The 20,171-nt window shown below is 42.0% G+C and overlaps 1 protein-coding gene across 4 annotated transcripts in view; it reads right to left on the bottom strand.

Moving 5' to 3' along the window:
- Window positions 1–9,790: 9,790 nt before the first annotated feature.
- Window positions 9,791–20,171, bottom strand: part of kif13ba (kinesin family member 13Ba) — a 43,385-nt gene continuing 33,004 nt past the window's right edge. For 2 of the 4 annotated variants that reach the window (XM_078268427.1, XM_078267657.1), the window contains exons 20-39: window positions 19,942–20,097; window positions 19,513–19,662; window positions 18,997–19,122; window positions 17,990–18,163; window positions 17,629–17,786; window positions 17,379–17,511; window positions 17,090–17,245; window positions 16,874–16,973; window positions 16,540–16,666; window positions 16,353–16,408; window positions 16,136–16,260; window positions 15,769–16,044; window positions 15,523–15,675; window positions 15,219–15,296; window positions 15,063–15,110; window positions 14,665–14,821; window positions 13,720–13,850; window positions 13,411–13,470; window positions 12,559–13,135; window positions 9,791–11,128 (exon numbers count right to left, since the gene is read on the bottom strand). In XM_078268427.1, coding sequence (XP_078124553.1) covers window positions 10,923–11,128; window positions 12,559–13,135; window positions 13,411–13,470; window positions 13,720–13,850; window positions 14,665–14,821; window positions 15,063–15,110; window positions 15,219–15,296; window positions 15,523–15,675; window positions 15,769–16,044; window positions 16,136–16,260; window positions 16,353–16,408; window positions 16,540–16,666; window positions 16,874–16,973; window positions 17,090–17,245; window positions 17,379–17,511; window positions 17,629–17,786; window positions 17,990–18,163; window positions 18,997–19,122; window positions 19,513–19,662; window positions 19,942–20,097 — 3,147 coding nt within the window. In that variant the 3' untranslated portion in view covers window positions 9,791–10,922. The remainder of the gene's footprint in view (window positions 11,129–12,558; window positions 13,136–13,410; window positions 13,471–13,719; window positions 13,851–14,664; window positions 14,822–15,062; window positions 15,111–15,218; window positions 15,297–15,522; window positions 15,676–15,768; window positions 16,045–16,135; window positions 16,261–16,352; window positions 16,409–16,539; window positions 16,667–16,873; window positions 16,974–17,089; window positions 17,246–17,378; window positions 17,512–17,628; window positions 17,787–17,989; window positions 18,164–18,996; window positions 19,123–19,512; window positions 19,663–19,941; window positions 20,098–20,171) is intronic. The other 2 variants (XM_078269227.1, XM_078270007.1) reach the window with 2 other exon arrangements.

Raw genomic sequence — 20,171 nt, 5'->3', positions numbered from 1 at the left:
GACATATTTCCCCTTTAAATTTAAAAAGTCCACAAACATCTTACCATGTGTTTATCAGCAAACATTCTTAGCGTATTGTTAAACATCCCATAGCATGCCACTATATTTAGCCTTTCAAAACACTTTGTTGCCTAAAGGTGGGGATGTGTGTGTCTTAAAGCAGCATTCATTACATTTTTAGCAGCAAACACAGCCCTGACATATTCCTTATATAACGTGTTAGACATCCAGCAGACAAGATTGACCAAGCTCTGTTTTGGCTTCCACCAGCCCCTAAGGACGAGATCTGGCTCTTTAGCTGCTTAATGCTCCATTATGTTCAATAGCTAGTTGCTAACTTTGTGTCTGCTGTTTGGTGCTGGGTAGGGAGTGTACAGCACTATAAGACACAGGGCGGCCACGGCTGGAAACACCTTTTAATGAGAGTTTGGGGGCTAGAAAACTAAAACAATGAGCCAAAAGAGGAAAAATGAAGGAGCTACAGAGTTGGGTGATAATTGTCTGGTTCACCACTACGAGGGACCTTTTCACTTCACACGCAGTCGTTTGATCCACTTTTAATATTAAAAAAGCTAAGTGCAGCTTTAATTGATCAGGTTCTAAATAAAAACTACATTTTAATGATACTGAAAGTTAGTGTTACTCTTAAACACTGTAGACATTCTATCAGACAGTGAAAGTGGTATCCACCTCTTTTGTTTGCATACTTGTTAGCTTATATTTCACTCAGCAGTGAGACACATTAACAACTGACACTAAACCCTTTCCCACTAGTTAAAGAGTTTGGTGTGTCAGTTATTAGGTGATCCAGCAATCCACAATCATTTTGGTAATGTTACATCAACACATGCCTTGTACTGTATGGTTTTTAGTTGAAGTGCCTTATTTATTTCAGTGCATTAACACAGGATTAGTGCATGCAGAGGGACTTCTACGATGGCTGTACATATATCACTCTATCAGAACCAATGCAAGAAAGGGCCAACACTAAAGTGGCTTCATTCAAACCGGTTTATTATTGTTCATCACCAGGTGCTTTACAGACTAAGCTACTAGTTCAGAGTTAGAAACTCAACACAAATACCTCACTTTACCCCCCTCAGCTATAAGCTACAGCCCGCAGGTTCCTCCACAGCTGCTTCAATGTGAATCAAAGTTTAGACGGTCGAGGGTAACAAGTATCTGCAGAGCTGATTTATTCCGAGATTAACGGCCATGAAGACGCTTCACTGGCTGATCTGGAACACCAGAAATGACAGCGTCCTCTAAAAGGGAAAATTCCTTCTCGAACTCGAGCCAATATTAAGTTTGAAAATAAAGGGAAATTCCACTCCAAAAAACAATTTATCATTCATAAGCTCCTGCTTCCACCAAGTCCAAGAAATACTTATAAAATATGTTTTCCCTTCTTCCTGGTGGAACACTAACGCAGTGTTGGTTTCAGATTGAACGTCTGAGAGAACTGAAGTTTTGTGGTGGAATGTCTCCTCCGTTGTACGGCAGCACAGCTGTCCCAGGTGTCTTTTGCTTTAAGCGTTTGTAATACTCTGAGGCATCATTAGCAAGTGACGTAGCTTTTCTGTTTGAATTATTTACACCAAAATATTGAAAAATACTATCTCACTAGGGGTTAGAATTATTATTTTTATAAATCTGCCAAGCAGAAGCCTTTGAAGAGAACCCGTGGGTTCATTTAAGACAACGTGCTGTTTGAGATTATTTCAGGATTTTGAATCCTTGCAGTTGCTGCCTTCATGGTTTTCTCATAAAGTTGTACTTTGGAGTTGTGAAGTAGCAAATTGATGTAAAATGAAAAAGTAGTTTATTAGTGTCAGGTGTAGTCATTTTAGAGCCAAATAATCTGAAAGTAAAAAGAAATGAAAACGATAAGAGAATTACATGAGACCATAAACAACAAACACACGTAATCAGAAAGCTCTTATCTCAGATGTCATTCCTATTGATTGGTCTTTGGTTCTTGACATTTCATTTTGCTTTCAGTTTTTTTACCCTAAATTGGCTCCGTACTTTGTCTTTACAAAGTGTTTATTCTTATTATCATTAACTTGGAATGCATAATAAGTCAAAGTTGTCATGAAATGGAGAACCAGTTTTCCCATAAATGACAGAGAAAGCCTTCCTCTTCCAGTGAGATCAGCACCGTGTCATCCTGACCGTTTTCATTGGTTTTCACAGTTTTAGCATCCGCCCTCAGCCCTCGGTTGCCTCGCTCGGTTTGTTTGAAGGCTGAGCTTCCGGGGGCGCCTGGGACGCTCACCTGGTTGAGCGTGCGCCCCATGTACAGAGGCTCAGTCCTTGATGCAGCGGCCACAGGTTCCATTCTGACCTGCAGCCCTTTGCTGCATATCATTCCCCCCTTTCAATAATTCAGCTATCCTATCAAATAAAGGCCTAAAAAAAGAATCTTAAAAAAAGACGAGCTTCCTTCCGCTGGTTCTTCACACGACGAAAGCGGCTGATGTTTCACATCCGATCCCTGGCGGTGATTACATCTTGATCACATTTGTCTTTGTTTTGCCAAATCTAACTTGCTGACCCTTTTATACAGACAGTACAGTAAAAATGCTCTTAACCCTTCTGTTTGGGCTGTTAGGGTGACACTATCAGGGTGGTAATGGGGTTGGAGAGAATGTGATGTGTGCTGTGTGAACAAAGAGAAGCACAGTGACGCCTCAGGACTGAACGTTGCCGCTGTCTGTTGCTTAACCTTCGTCAATGTTGTGAACACACGAGAGGCTGTAGGACATTTGAACAGTTGTATTCCAAAATGCTGTTTTTAATTTAGGTTAAAAAAAATGTATCATTCATGCATTCAACATAAAATGTAGATGTTCCAGTGTTAATGTCCTTTAATCAGCCCATGACTGTAAATACTACTTAAAAAAAGTAGGCACTACTTCTGAGTGGCTTCCATTTCATTTTGGCAATAAATTATTCAATAATTCTCTATAGAATGAAAAATATCAAACCTCAGCAGGATGTTTGTTGTATCACTTTGAATTGATTTTTATCCCCTCGTTCTTTTCTATTTCAAGATTTAGTGCCTTTTTTGGACGGTAGACTGTTCTGTAATCGCTATGTAGAAAATCTACATATGCCTTTTGTTACTTTTTCATCTGTTGGATAAACCTTATTTGTTATGTGTTTTTATTGATATTCTATTTACAAGGGAATAAAGTGATCCGAGTCTATGCAGTGTGTTGGTTTGTTGTGTTTGTACTTGCGACAGTGTGTGCAGTTAACACAGACAGGGTTGGGGGTGGGGGGGCACGTACTGTACATGTAGATGAAGTAGATGGTTTATGTAGATGAAGTCAAAGTACTGTAAACTGTCCTTGAAAACTTTTTTTCCTCAAACATTAGAAATACTCACAGCTAAAGAACTAACAATCACAGAAAATGAAAAGGCCCTTATTAGAATCAAAAACTCTGCTAACCTGCTTCATCAGGACCATATGATTGTGGTTTGATCAGATTTTGATCCACAAACGCATCAATCGTCGTCAGATTTTGATACCAATATTGCTAAACTAATTGGTGCATCCAAATCCGCGATCCCTTTCTTCCACTAAGCCCTGCTCACTTCAAACCGCAGACACAAAAACACAAATTTTACATTAAATAACCAAAACTGTTAAACCAAAGTTCACTCTTCAGTTTGGAAATAATGCCAAACCGATCCCAAATCAGATGGAGTCTGAGATAACGACGAGGTACTGTACTGAGCTTCTAAACATCCATCTCCTTGACAACTGAGCAAACGGCATCGGTTGATTCCACGTGTGACGTTGAAAGCTCCGGAAAAAGTTAGTAAGAGGACAATGAGTTAGGATTGTTTTGATACAATATAGGTGATTATTTAGAAGGGTCCAGCTACTGATTTCCCGATTTGATTTCTGACTCGATTTAATATGAATTTGATCAGGGATATTTCAGTTACAAAACCAATTTTGCTTGGATATGAAAAAGATTCTCCAAACTAATGCTGTACATTGTACAAGGTACTCTCTAACCTGGTGCATTGTTAAAAATAATGTTTACATGAAGAATTAGCCCGTTATTTAACACAAACACACTATCGCAGTACAGAATCTATTACTATATATCTAGTCAGTATTGAGATTTCTTGAGGTGAAGTCAAGGGAACCCTTTAAAAAAAAAGGCCTTTTCCCTCACCAAAATAAAGCCTAACTTTGGAGCGTTATTGAACCCGATGGGTCTTCTAGTTTTATATGATACCAGAAAAAGATTGATTCTGGGTTTTATGAATCGAATCAGATTGATCAGATAGATTTACATGGTTTAAAACCCGGCCCTATTTTTAAGTCAATAGAGCCAGGTTTGTTTTAAGAAATGCAGTTACCTCACCTCATCAAAAAGCATCTTTCAAACAATCATAACTACTTACCTATGGAGCTGCCAAGTCTTTGGGAAAGAAACACTTCTAACACTACATTAAATCAGTCTGGTACAAATAAAGAACAAATACTCTTTAAATCTTCCTTTTATTTTTTCTTACCAGATTACTGTTCAAATGATAATAAAAATGAAAATTATAAATGTATTATAATACATGTTTATTCTTTGGATTGCAGCATAGAATTGCATAAAACAATTAAATTAATCAAAACCCAAACTTGTGCTCAGATTTGTCTTTTTATAAGTCTTAATACGCGCATATATACACATACATACATACATAGAACAACCACTCCAACGGTGCACTCACACGTACACATGACACATCAAGGCAAACCCGTTCCACAGAATCAACAGTAGCAATAAACAACTGATAATGATTAGTTAGGGTGAACTAGTTCTAATGTTGACCGGGCCGAGGCCACAGTAAACTCATGTCCTATTGTTCCAACTTTTCTTCAGCTGAATGTGTCAATGCTTAAAGGGACTGGAGGGGCTTTTCTGCAGGAGTAACATGGTTCTACTAAAACTCCCCGACTTAGCAAGCACCAAGCCCTCTCCTTAAGCTCCTATTAGCCTTCCATTATTACACAGCTCAGTCAATATGGCTGCTGGTACCTAAGAAATTTTAATGCAACATTGCGTTGATACCAACTGCCTCTGAAATGCACCAAGAGGAGAAGTTGTGTTTGGAAGTTTTCCTGGAACCCCGCTGTTGACATCATCTGTCATTGCCAAAAAACTACAACAAAACAAACTGCAACAAGGCTGTACTGCATCAGCTGACAGCCAGGTATTGCTTGTTTGCGAGGCTTATTCTAATATTTCAGAACACACAGAAAGTGAACTGGTTGCAGCCAGTTCAGCAGTGAGACAGGTTACAACTCTTTAGCCCCGTTTTCACCTGGTATTAATTAAAATCCAATCTGAGAGACCCGATCGCAGGTGGACTGCTCTGAGTATGTGTTCCCACCTGGCAACAGAATGGGTCTTCAAATGTGTCCCGAGTGAGCACCTGTGATCGGATCTCACTTCCCCGCTCTATATAGGGTTAGCAGTAGCTAACCCTAACCCTGCTGCCACAGATCTCCAGACAGCTGGGGATAGAAGAGCAAGCAGCACAGGAACAAAAACAGCGACACATCACCGACAGCATGTATGATAACATCCAAAACTCAAAACTCAGTCTCAGTGCTTTCTGTGACACAAGAAATACTTTGATTGAGTATATATGTCCACTCACAGTTAAGTAGGCATTCCTTAATGTGGACCAGGACACAGAAACGTACACACTGCTATAAGAATGTGGTCAAAAGTGGGCTAAGCCACCTCCGATTGTGGTCTGAGTTATTGGATCTCAATTCGCCCCGAGAGTGGTTTTACCTGTACATAGAGCAGTCCACTCAGATCGGGTTTTAATACCAGGTGAAAACAGGGCCTTTGGCAGCGAAAAAAGGCCTCAGGGAATAAGTTGGCAGAACAGTGTGGACAGGCGAGAAAGAGGTAGTAAAAAAGGTGAAGACTCACTACCAAGGCAGGAAAATATGTTGTAGTACCTAGCAAATACAAAAAAAATCAAGCAAACTACTTTTCTGCAGGTTCATTTCTTTTTTCTTTGAAGAGAAGTGGATCAGATCAGATGTGGTGCTGTAATGATCCCAGGTGGGGCACTGCTGGGTTGTAAATTCACGGATGATTTAATAGTGGTATATAAAATTCCCTGTGTGGAAGTCAGGCCTTTTTTGACTGAGGTGTGACAGCAGCCACCAGGGGGGTAACGCAATGGCTTTCCCTCCAGTGAGGCAGTAATACAGGAGGTTCAATCTGTGAAAATCTTATTCCAAAACCCCTCTGATGTCTTTAAAAACCTGACAGCAGCTGTGACCAAATGACCTACCTCGGAAGATAAAGTTACTCCAGTAAAAAAGGGGGATATTTTAAATAGTAAACTAGAAAGGTTTCAAATGGGTTTGGAATGGTCCTGTTAAATAATAGCAGAGTACACTTACATTTTATAGTACAACAGTGATGTGTTTAGTTAGAGAGCTGGGATTGGTTCTGCTAAAAACCAGTCTGGCTCCAGAGTGAAGGCCACGTTAAGGCAGGGGACTTGTCGCTTCAGACCGGTTAGCCCACACAGCTACAGGGAATCAGAAAAAGATATATATAACCAAAATCTGAGCAAAACAGAAGCACTTGAGACAAGAAAAGAAACCAACAAAAATGAAACATTCTGAGGGGCTGAAGATTCATACACATCAATATGAATATGCTCGGACACAAATCACATCAATAAAAATAGAACTGAATGTGGTTCTTATGGTTGATACAGACCCAGAAATAACACTGCTGGCTGTGCTCTAATCTCTACAGTGGCAGAGATGTACACCACATTAAATCCATTCGGAGCAAAACAATATTACTAATGCTAGTTTTCCATTTTTACAGTTCCTTATTGAAATGGCTATGGTGCATTAGGCAGCCCACGAGCTGCCCTTTCCTGTCTAATGTCAGTGTCACACTTCATCTGTAATGCATGTATGATGCTGCAAACTGAGTGAAGCGTTATAGAGGAAGATGTGTGCTGGGAAAAAGAAGACATGTATCTGTTGGAACCAAGTCGCTTATTAGCACCATGTTTGAGCTTAGCTCTGCTGTCAAATCAAATAATAGCTCCCAATTTAACCAGTGGTCGTATTTTGTACTTGAAAGGTGATGAATATGGCTGAAGAACATTGAAGGCAGATAATTACAACTATTTCAGTACAACAGCTAACTTGAGAACACTGAATCATAAATTAAGATCAGGTTGTATTTTCTTCCTACATATACAAGCGTTCCAGAAATGAACTCTTCCGATTCCCATCTGGAGACTTTTGTGCAAATGAATTGAAGCGTCGATATGAAAACAGTATGTGGAAGACACATGATCATATGGTTTCTGAGGCACAATAACAAAAAAAGGGACATCCAGAAGCCTGAAGTGATCTCAAATCCCTATGACAGTGCCCCGAGCTAAGACCAGGATGGGAAAGTACACCAGTCAGAGACTGGGATTCTAAATGTATCACGAGAGCAGGGGAGGTGAAGGTTTGCTGCTCTCAGCTGAAGTCTGTATAATAAGTCAAGTGGCAGCTGGTGGTCATTTCCCATCTTGGCAAGAACTCGCAGACACAACTGAATCAAAGCCAGGTCTCTCTCCCCCACACACACACAGCCCCCTTCCTTCATTACCACATAACTCTTATGAACCACAATATTACATAAAACAACCAAACAGGAGTACCTACAAACCACTTCACAACTTATAACATACCAGACAGCCAACTATAGTAACCAACCAATCAGAGGACTCCAGGGTCCAGATAATAAATACATAGGTAATAACTAGACTATGGTGATATATCGTCTCCTCTTCTCATACTTTTCCTCGACATTAGACATTAGATTTCCTCTTTAAAACTCCATGCAGGAGTCAACTTCCAACAAGAAAATATTCCAACCTATACTCCCACATCATCTTCAAGGCTCACATGACAAAGTGCCTCATTTTTAGGAATTTTACTGCTTCATATTAAAAATATATTGGCCACTAAACCAAAGCGCGGACTATAGTTCCTCATATTAAAAAAACACTTCCAATTGAGTATACAGTAAGAGATACAGAGTGTTAGATTAATCAATTGATCCATTTACAGATAGATTTACAATGCTAATAGCAGCAATTTTCATGGAATCATTTGTGCAATATTTATTAAAATAAAAAGGCTTTTTATCGATTTCCATGCGATAAATGCATGTGTACAAGCATTTAAATATAAATAGTAAATTCAGGCCTCTCGAATTAAGAAGACGCATGATAAAAAAAGGAATGGAAAAAAATAGTATCCATAAAGATGATAGAGTTTGGACATACCGAGTGCGTTTACATGCACGTGGTATTCCGGATAATGTCTTCATAATCATATGTATGCATCGTCACATCAGAAATCTGTGTAGACTCCTATACATGGATAAAATGAATGTCACCATAGAAACAGCATATAATAGCATATTCAGGTTTGCCATCACCAGTACAAGAACTTATAGCCATTGTAAATGACATAAAGGTACTAAAGTATACCGAGTGTTGATGATGATGAAATATTATGGTACTTTTTCTTCATCAATCCAACCTGTACAATCAGCACATGCCCGCTGCTCACTTGGTGAGACAGCATCGCTTAAAGTCGGGACTTCAACCCAAACACTTTACACTGACCTTAACCCAGTTTATTAAAGGGGTAACCCTGATGATATCATCCGGGTTATTTTCTCAGAATTTATGAAGCTCCCCCAAAGCTACAGAAGACATTATACAAGTGGTTTCACAGGCTGAGTAGTACTCCTTATGAAGAGTAAACTAAATGTTGTGTAAAAATTAGTATGGAAAAGTATTGGGAGCACTTTGTTTACACTCTTCATGAATTGATGCTATACACAAAGCATATTAAAGTATATCAAGTATGAAACAGTGCTGTGATGTATTACTAATGCTTTTCCATAAATGAATACACAAAGAATAAGGTCACTGTAAAATGTTAAAGTCCCTCTGGAATGTGATGTGCAATAAAAAAAAACTCATTTTAAAAATCCCAAGGTCTGGCACATCATCCTGCATTTTTCTTCAGCAGACATGCCAGGAATGTTCAGTCAGTCACAACTGCTCTCTTGTTTAATACTTTCCCAAAACGTACAGCTGGTTCTCCCACTTGTGTCAGTCATTTAGAAATAAAAAGATAAAGACTAGATTTAAAAAACTGATCAAATGTATAGAAGCAAATCAATTCTCAGGTGGGAAATACCCAGCAGAGCTCCTCACTTTCTTTTTCCTCAACACATACACATGCCTATTCCCACCAACACCAGAGTACTACAGCGCCCCCCAGCGTCCAAATGTCAGGCACAGAGGATAACTAGCAAATTAGCTTCAAGAACAGGCATCCAGATGCCCCACTCAGATGGAAATAAACTACATCAACAACCATTTTCACATTAGTAGTTGGTTCGATGAAACTGTTTACTCGTCTACCTCTCTGTCTCGCTCGCTGCACCATGACCACAGACACGTTCTGCTAGCATACAGATGCTTCCTATCCAATGTCTCCAGTGCAAAATTGACTTTTAAAGCCTCCCAATACAAACAAGTTGCTCCTATAGTGGCTTTGTCCAACAAGGACACAACTTTTCCTGCTCAACACATATAGTCTTCAACATCGACAAAGCTACGACAATATGAACTTATTTGTGCACACAGGGCAACACTGTACAACATTTATACACACACACACACACACACACACACACACACACACACACACACGCCCCTCCTTGTCCTTTCCCCTCTGCAGTCCCTGAGATCACCTCACACTTAGCACAAGGCATTCTCTTAAAACACAAACACAGCGAACAGAAATTAAATATTCAGAAAAACAAATGCAAACCAAGCCATGGTGAAGGCACATTCTGGGAGGATCTATTTTCAAAAGAAAAGGAGTCCAGGAGGAGGAGACGAGTCTCAAACAAGGAGTCAAAGTGTCTGTAGACAAGAGAGTTCAGGGGAGTGGCAGCCGGAGCAGGGGATTCTGGGACACAGAGTCTCAGGACTACCAGGTCGAGACATCATATCCAGGGATGCAAACACACAGTATGGCATGGGTCGAGCTCTATGTCCCTCTTACCCCAAATAATTCAATCATTCTAAAAATTCAATTGGAGCCGTTTTGTTTCCTCATTCGCCAAGAACACATACTATAGTGAGACGTTTTCAGCTCGAAATTTTTTTATATTTTGATATTTTCTAATAGCTATAACTACTAATAACTTATTATGAATGATGAATAAAATAAAAAAAAATTGCAAATAATAGCCAGCATCCACCTGGAAAAAGATGAAGGCTTTTCATTCTAGAAGTGTTTTTTCTGCACTCTAAATGCCTCCCAAGTTTAAAATATATTCTCTGATGTGAACTGGGATCAAAAAAAGTGACTCCTGCCTAAATCGTGACTGGTTGCATCCCTGTATATCAGCTCAGAGAGCAAATCATCCAGTCTGCAGCGTCCAATCCACACCCCCGCAGAGCTCCAGCACTCCAAATGCACTGACTTTCATTCACTCTCAGCAGTCTTCCCTATTGACTGCCATTCATTTAGCGTTATCTTCCCACATGATAAATAGTCCTTCCACAGACTTCTATATACTCTGCATAGTCTTTCATCAACTTGCTTGCATTCGTTCTAAAGGGTGTCTTCATTGTCTTTATTCTACTTCCATCCATTACTTGTAAATGGATGTAGTGAGTGTAGTTTCAAACTATGGGAGGGTAGGCAGTATTTCAGTTTTGATGTGTGAGCCTGTTGCATAGCTGGGAGGAGAGGAAGAGAGGAGGAGGAGGAGGGCTGTAGGGAGTTCATCTCTCCCATCCAGCTCCTACTTTCCCTGTCTCAACTGCTCCAGGACTTGCGATTCTCCCCATGGCGGGCAACAATGGCTTCTCCTCGCAAGACAGGGACATGGGCAGGAGCAGTGAAGTCTCCCGTTCGCCGGCTGGTCCGATCACGGCAGGACAGCCGGTCCGGGCGAACCAGCACCCCGTAACCCGGTTTACATTGGAAATACCGATGACCTCCAACGGAACCGTCATTTTTGCCTGTAGGGAGAAAATAAAGTTCATCACCGCCAAGACAAAGTCATTTAGCACTATACTGTAGTCAGCTCCACCAATCAGAGGCAGTATTTTAACAGAGGAGCCAATCGTGGCGCAGCTGAACTCATTCAGAAAGTATTTGTGACTAGGGCTGGGACGATTCGTCATTGTAGTTCGACGTAATAGATTACGTAAATGCGTCGACACAAATAATTTGCATTGACGCGTCACGCATAGAAAAAATAAACATGGCTGCCTCCAGCAGCACCGCAAGTATGGATTCCTCGCGAGTTCAACAACACGTTGAGAAAAAGGCTCGCACACGGTCTTCTAAAGTGTGGGGGTATTTTACTCTTAATGCCAACAACAGCGTGGTGGTCTATAGACTTTGTAAAAGGATCCCTGAGTCAGGATAACAGCAGCAGAACACCCTAAGTTCTGCTCCTTTTCCCTCCCAAATAGAGTTTAGATTCTCTGCCCAAGCCCGAGCTTGACCCACGGGCCGGGTTGGGACGATATTTCCTGCCACCATCCCCGGGCCAGGCCCTTGATCAAGCATTTGTGTTTTTTTTAATCCTGACTTTAGCCTAATTGGGTGGGAGAAAGCGTTGCCTCTCCAGCTCCTCCCGTAGCTCTGGGTGGAGGTCCTGACCTGACTGGGAGGTAAACTGGGCTACATCGTGTCTCCCCCATCTGTAGCACTGTCTTCCATAATTGCGCAACCAGGCCAGATTGTTTCAGATATCTCACGAGTCCTTTAGAACATCAGTTATAACGGCCCACGTATTAAAAATTGTCGGGTTTAAAATCGGCCTCGGGTTCATAATTCCAGTTAATGTGTCGGGCCGGGCCGGGCTCGGGCAGGATCGGGCTGGATTTTTTTTGTGCCCGATCTAAGCTCTACTCCCAAGCATGTGTGATTATCAACATAGTGACAGGGAATGTGTTCCCAGTAGTAGCCCAACGCCACGTTAGTCCGATGATTTGGTTTACCATCATCAGAGTTTCATGAGAATTTTAATAAATAGAGATTTGAACCTTATTGAAATGTTTTGTTTAAATTGTTAAAAATTGAGCAATGGGAAAATAATCGCCAATTGAACAATTAATCGTTAGATTAATCGAAAAATGAATCGTTAGATTAGTCGACTAATCAAAAAAAATAATCGCTAGATTAATCGTTAAGAACTATATTCTAATATTAAAAATAATGGTTTGGGACAGCCCTATTTGTGACTATTGTAAATGCAATTGTAACAATGATTTCCTAGGCATCGCACACTGAAATGACAGCTCATCTTCATCACTACACAAAAATGCAGTATAGTCTAGTAAGGTCATCTTTTTAAATGACCAAAACCTGATCCTTGAGGAAGTGGTTTCTCACATATTTGCATAACTTGGGTAAACTGACCCTTTAATTGTGTACCTACCTACAGGGGTGTCCAGCTCCACCCCCACCCACACTCCATCAGCGAACTGCGTCATTCCCACGTAACGCACTGCCCCAGCCTTATTGCTTCCTACTGTAACACACGCCCCTTCTGTCAGCCAGTCAGGCAGTACATCGTCATGGCTACGCTCTTCATCGTCCACAGAGATCTCCAGCCTCTCAAAGCCATCGCCTCCTTCTCTTCCTGAGTTGACCAGCTTGTGTTCAGAGAAGGAGTTTTCAGCAGTGAAGCTGTTGTGATTGGAAGCGGGTGGAGCGACGACAGCCATCTTGGTGCCACCCTGAGAAGGAGAGGTTACAACATCGTTCCTGTCAGCACCCTGCTGCTGTGGGTTTGTAGGTAACGTAGTCTCAGCGGCCAGGAGGGAGGACGACGAGGAGGAAGGCTGGAGAACGTCAGACAGGGTAACTGTAGAAACACTACTGGAGAAGTAGCCGCTTGAAGATTGGCTGAGGGGGCTGAGGGGGGTGATGTCATGCGGGTCATGCACAGGAAGAGAAGGGACTTCTGGGAACTCTGCCCGTCTGTCTTTGGTTGGGGGCCGGAGAACAGCAGTCTACAGGAAACCAATGGTTGCCACAGGAACAGAGGGACAGACGAGAGCATGCAAGGCAAAACAATAATCATCAATAATTATCAACTTCCCCAAAATGTTACAGTCACCCCTAGGACCAATCAGGTGCTATAAAGTCTAGGGTTGTGTGCAGCATGAATCGATTGACATTTGCAGCTGGTTGACAGCACAAATAACCCATGTCAAGTTTGAAAGCTGTAGCACCAAGTGACTAACAGACAGACAGACACTTCTGAGGGGAAGGTGGAGAATCTCACCGTCTCCGCCTTGACTCGATTGTCGTCCCCTCCTGATGTCACGATGCGAGGGACATGCTGCTGAGTGACAAAATACCAGGTCATGACATGACAAGACTTGCATTCCTGTGCTCTTGCCTTGCTGCCTGCCAGAGCTTGAGATTCACTAGTTGAACCAGTCTAGCATAATTTACTACTAATTATATACTGGACATTTGTAATCTCTATTCCTTTAGCAAGGCTAACTAAATCCCACCCTGCTCCACCATTCACACAGTTAAATGAAGACCTGAGTATTCTGAGCTGCACTGTGGTACACGGTCTGCTGACCTGCTGGTTGTGTGGCGAAGGTCTCAGCTCCTTCTTCTCGTCTCGCGCTGGAAACAGAGACTTCAGCAGTTTGGGCATCTGAGGAACCAGGGCCTTAACTGAAAGATAAGAGGCAGCAAGTCCTGAACGACCTGGGGAAGGGGGTAAGGGAGTGAGAGAGAAGGCAGAAGAGGAGAGGAAAGAAGCAAGGGAAGAGGAGCAGGTGTGGGAGGTAGAGGAGGTGTGAAAGATTAAGACAGAAAGTTGAAAGCGAGTCCAGGAAAGACCAAAAACCCCAACACAGTGATTGACTGATAGAAGGTGACATCAGCCGGCCATAAGACATTGACAGATGGTTGATTTAGCCATTTACAATGTGATTGAAAAACATCCTAATGTAAAACAGAAAATACAAAAGAAAAAAAAGAATTCTGTTCATTTTGTGAACAGAATTAATCTAAAGCACGTCACATTAACATGAATTGTGACATGGACAAGAAATCACTATCAGACAGAAATATTTGGATTGATGAGATGGAGACTGATTACACTGACAAGCTTTGGTAATGATTATGATGTGAAAGGAGAGGAGTTCACACTGCGTTAGACAAAGAAGGGTACAGAAATGGATTGAAGCGACCCGAAAAGGAGCAGGCAGGACGATAGATATACACACATCACTTTTGCTGGGAAGGACAGAGCGGAGACACAGCAGTTGATAATGTAAACAATGGGGATTGTGTAGTAAACTGTGGTATTTTAGCAACATCAAACAGAAAAAGTGGAGTCTCAAGATTAAGCTCAAAGTATGATTGAGATCAGAAGAAATGGATGAACCCGCTTGAAAAGAAGAATAAAGAATTGGTAGGAGAGTAAGAGTTGGGACTGTGGAGGAAAAGTGGCATGAAATGTATCGTAGAGGAGAGAAGAAAGGAGGAGGAGAGGGGGTTAAGGGAGGATGTTTACCTTGCTCTGGTTCCTGGTTCTGTGGGGATGTTATGCCGAAGGGAGTAGGGGATGAAGAAGGGGAGGTGGAGTAGGTGGAGGGGGAAGAGGCTGGCCGGGGGAGGGTGCGGTGAAACTGAGAAGGCATGAAGATATCCTGCTGACTCTCCCATCGACCCTGAGAAACAGAAAGATGACAGGACATTGGAATATGGCATCAGAACAACCAGATGTTAATGCTTCATATGAACAGATCGATACATGTTTGGTTTGCTAAAGTTTCACATTCACTACACTAAACGCTAAGTTTATTTAGTTCACCAGACTAATAATTACCACTGGATGCGCAATTAATCACAAAATATTTGAAATCATTAACAGTCAACATGTTGAGGCAAGAAGCAAAAAGTAGGTGTTACCTTATCGTCCAGGCAGGTTGTAGACAGGTCTTGTCTACTTCCAGACAGCTGAGTATGAATGGGCAGAGAGAGAAAGAGTATTAACAAATTATATTATATTGTAGTATATTGCATTGTCTTACAGTGCAGTATAACAGCATTGTATTTGTGTTTTACCCTGTGGACAGAAGGAGAACTTATGCTCCGTCTGTTGCTCTTCCCTCTGCCCGTCAGTTGCTCCTTCACTGCCACCTCCTAAAACACACACGCAGCATATTTTCAACATATTAGAAAGAACTTGGAAAAAACAAATGAAAAAAAAAACAAATCACAACTTTGATGATTTTAATTTTAACAAGCCATGTATCTTCTGGTCTACTGTGTGTGTTAAACCTTCACATATTCCTGTGTGATTAAATGTCTGCCTATCTATCAATGTATCTAATTTCAATCTGTCTATATCTCCAGTTTCTCCACCTACCTGTCTGAGTCTATCCAGAGTCAGGATGTTCTCCAGACTAAGGACACTGCGGAGGTATTTCTCAATTGCAGCCTCGTCATCAGCTGACTGGCCGTTGTGTGCGCTGGCAGCGAGGTTAGCCAGCATCTCCCTGTCCTCTGAACCAGGTGCGTCCTGACAAAAACATCATAAAGAAATGTGTTTAATAATCAACCCTGCTGAAAGTTTATTGTATCAGTAAATACCTGATATTTTCTCTGGCCTTACCCCAGGGATGTTGGAGACCACCTCAAAGGTGACCCCACAGCCAGGTATGGTGCTGCGGGTTGACATCCTTCTAAGAAAGTTGTGTGCAAAACCCTGGCGGCCCTGGTTAACGTTGACGCAGATCCTCTTTCTCAGGACCAGCTGCATGTCGGCAGGGTGGCTAAGCTGAACCACCACTCGAACTGTCAGGTATACCCGCTGCTCCGGCCACGCCCCCCCACGGCTGAGCTGGAGACACTCATGGACGGTAGAGTCCCAAGATGCCTCTGCTTTCACCTGCATCGTCACACAACTGGTCAATGAAACGTTTTTCCAAACGGAGTCAAGTAAATCCTCCAGAAAATACCTCATGCTGGCCCATCCTCACCTCTCCATCGTAGTGTTTGACGATCTGCAGGTCAAAGAAGTCGTCCTCATCCTCTCCACTCAGGGTGGCATCCCAACCTCCAGCCTCAGGAACCTCAAACTGGTCTGGAGAGCTGAGGTCATCAGCTGGGAAAACCAAAAGAAAACACTGTAAATTGGCCTGTGAGTAGAAAAAACATGTGAGCAAGCATACATTATTTAGCCAAGAAGTGACTTACGTTTGAGGTTCAGGAAGAGGACAGGAGTATGAGTCTCCATGCCGGGCAGAGGAACCCTGTGAACAAACACGAAACACACACTGGGATCAACATATATATTGTGCCTTACGGAAGTCAAGTTGAGGCTATCACAAAGAAATATTAAATAAATCACACACACACACACACTCTCTGCCATGTGTCATACCATTCAGCAGGTGCTCCAGGAATGCCGCTGCCAGCAGAGGGCACCATGACAGCATTTCTTTCCTCTGTCAGAGTCAAGCGCCACTCCAGCAGCTGGGCCTCCCTCTCCATGTCATCCTCTGTCTTTTCTGTGCACACAACAACCCTCAAACATTTAATACTTCCAACACTAAAAACCACCAAAATGTAACTATCCTAATACTGAAGATGCCAACAGGCTGTAGACCACTACAACAATGAGAGCTACAGGAACAGAGGGCAGTGTTACAGACTTTTGAAAGTGTAAGCATGTTTTTATGATTGTTTGTGTACTCGTTTGTGTGTTTTGGGGTTACCTGCTTTGCTGACCAGGCTCTGCAGGTGCTGATCGAGGTATTCCTGTCTCTTGGTGAGAGCAGCTAACCACTGCCGCCGCAAACGCTCCAGGTCTCTTTCCTTTACAACAAACCAACGAGTCAATCATCTTGGGATTCAGTTCACTTCATAGTCAATTTAAGACTTATTGAAAGAGGCAAGCAGACAGTAGACAGAGCTGTATTAAACTGATCTACCTGATAACTGTCCATCTCATCTCCTTCCTGGTTTGCTGTGGTGTTTCTGATCTCCACACAACCCACTGACACTGCAAGCAGTATTTCTGCTATCAGAGGCATGGTGCCTGAGTCCTGAACTGAACGCACGTCCACCTGGATTCGCCTTGACTGACCCTGGAGATGAGGAGGGAGAGGAGATGTAGCGGGACACAGGAGAAATATTTAGAAGTTGGCTTTTTAGGTGAAGTTTGCTCGTTCCACCTGCTGTGACCAGGTTGACTGTGGGTGTGTTTGGGCTTTTCCTTACCTGCCGAAGCTGGAAGATTCCCCCAGTCCGCACATCTTTGGCAGGAATCACTTCCACTGGGACAAAGTCTCCATTCTCATTTATCTCCAGGATTTGAATCCATAGCTCCAGGCGACGTGTTACCTCACTCCACCTACAAAAACGAACATTATCAGCACATCTGGGCAACACCAGTGCATTGGTTTTATTAAACGTGACTGGAAAGCAAGAGAAATGCAAAGAGTCAAAAGGTGACTGTGTGTGTGTCTACCTGTCTCGTAGTGTGCGTGTTTTGGCCTGTATAATGCTGAGGTCCCAGAGGGCGGGGTTTCTTCCTGCATCAGCCTGTCTGTGTCCATATACCTCGATGACAACTGCCCCTTCAGTCAGGTATTCAATGAAATCCTCCGTTACTGACACAGCCACCTCCTATAGGACCAAAAAAAGATTAGTCTTATACCAACAACTTATAACTGACCAGTCCTCCACCACCTTTTATAAAAAAAAAAAAAAAAGTCCTTACAACTACCTACAGTATGTGTTACTTTAACACAATAACAATTAAACCCAAACAGAGTGCATGAAAGCAATAAATCTGACTTGTCGTCCGTCTTCTCCCACCCAGGCCTCACCTTGCAGCTGTCAAACACCACCATGCAGTGTGGGTCCTTGGTGCTGGGCGACGAGGACGATGGGTCTACTTCAGGAGCCACAATGACGGGCTCAGGCTGGTCCCAGAATGAATACTGACAGAAGACGAAGTTGGACAAGTACTGGGGAAGACCAGTGGCCTGCAGGATCTTAATCTGTAGAGGATCCACAGGTCAAAAGTCATTTGAACACCCGAAGGGCGTTACACAAACCCAAAAATGAAGTAATGTAAGTTTCTACTAACATTACCTCAGCAAAAATACCTTTATAATCTTTAAATATCTTTATCAGACCTGCCAACCTTGAAGAAATGTTATGAGTACAACCCTGTAGAACTACACAGTTAGTCAGTAGTATACAGTTGAGTTGCATATTTTTTAAGTGCTTTGTGTCTTCTGTAAATTATTTTGGGGTACAATGAGCTAGAATATTACCATATATATACACATACATATATATATATACACATATATATATACATACACATACATACATATATATACATATATATATATATATATATATATTTTTTGGACCTTTTTAACTCGGGCCCCCAGGCAGTTGCCTTTCTTGCCTAATGGTAAAATCTGCTCTAGATGTTTTTTCCCATGAACCAGTGTATTTTACCGGTGTTTCTGACTGTAAGTAGCTGTGACTTCGGTATGTGACGCAACTATGTCATGGCAGGTCTATTGCTCAGGACAGAAGGAAGAGCAGTGAGAGTGTGAAGCTGATGAAATAAGCGGTTCTCGAGAAAGCTGCGAGCAGCAAAACCACAGGCAAAGCAATCGTCCTGTTCCCAACAGGCATGTTTTGAATGGGCACTGTACTCATACTAAAAAGTTAACTGAAACTGAAGGTAAATGAAGGTAAACTGAACACACTTAATGCTCCATGAACTAGAAAACAAAGCTCCTGGAATGAATTTAAAATACTGACTGACCCAAGTCTGAATGACAGAGATAATGTACTTCTCTCTCTGTCTTACCATGCAGACCAGTTTGCGATCCTGGACTTCAGTGTCTTGGTTGTTATCGGGTTCATCTCCTCCGGCCATGTTGTCCTCTAATCCCCCTCCAACCCTCACCACCTCCACATGAAGGCGCCCTGTCACCTGACCACAGGAGAGGAGAGGGAAAACATAAGAAAACAACCAACAACCACCTTACCTAGAAAATGTGTCTGTGAATGTAAGTTCTTCTACCCCAAAGCTACTCATCCACCATTTGGAGATTAATTGTGAACATTCAGCTGAACATTTCCTTTTTTACAACTTTTCTTGTATTTTGCTTTCATACTTAAATATCAATTAAGTAGCTGCTGAAATTTAGAATTTTTAGAAAAATGTAGAAAAAACATTGAAGAATGTAAAATACAAGTCTAGAGACTGATGGGAGCTCTGATTCTTTATGAATTCATCTGTTGAGCGTACTTCTTCATAAAGAGATGGAGATTAAGGAAAAGAGATGGAGGAATAACTCCATTAACCAACAAGACTACCTACCTCCCCCTTCTGATTGATGATGGGAACAGCGTACTGCAGCTTGACATCGTAGAAGAGACAGGAAAGGAAGACATTTGCAACGCCAATCAGACTGTGGTTTTCCTGCTCATCAAAGAACGGGTCTGCTCGACGGAAATATGAGCGCATCATCTGAACAAGAAAAAAAAAAAGAGAACATGGAATATACACACAGGAGAACTTTGTTTTACTGAAATGCTTATGTTTTAGCATGTTTTAACCACAAGTAGGACTCAACAGTGCTCATCATTTATGATTCCATAAGCTGACTAAAGGGTCTTCATTTCTCAATACATAATTAATATAGTTGTTTACTTTATTCATATACTTCTGCTTACTGACAGTGCTGTCCTAGTGACCTGGCGGGGTTATTGTGAGACTTCACATGGCAGGTTTGTCAAGCTAACTCACAGGGTTGTCATGGTGATGGAGGTTGTAGTCCTGCCACTCTTGGTACAGCTCTCTCATGTCAACCAGACGGTTCTCCATCTTCTCTAGACTCCAGATCTGCTTCCCTCGACACCGACGTCGAACCTGAATTGCTGGTTCACTGAGCACTGCATCCCTCTAAACACACACAAACAGTTATATTTTTGAGGATTGGCCATTACGGCAAATCTGTGCATGAGTGTCTACATGCT

This window comes from Sander vitreus, chromosome 1 (genome assembly GCF_031162955.1).
Source record: "Sander vitreus isolate 19-12246 chromosome 1, sanVit1, whole genome shotgun sequence".
Taxonomy (NCBI): Eukaryota; Metazoa; Chordata; class Actinopteri; order Perciformes; family Percidae; genus Sander; species Sander vitreus.
Note: the sequence above shows the minus strand (reverse complement) of the source record. Positions and strands in the feature narration are given on the sequence as shown.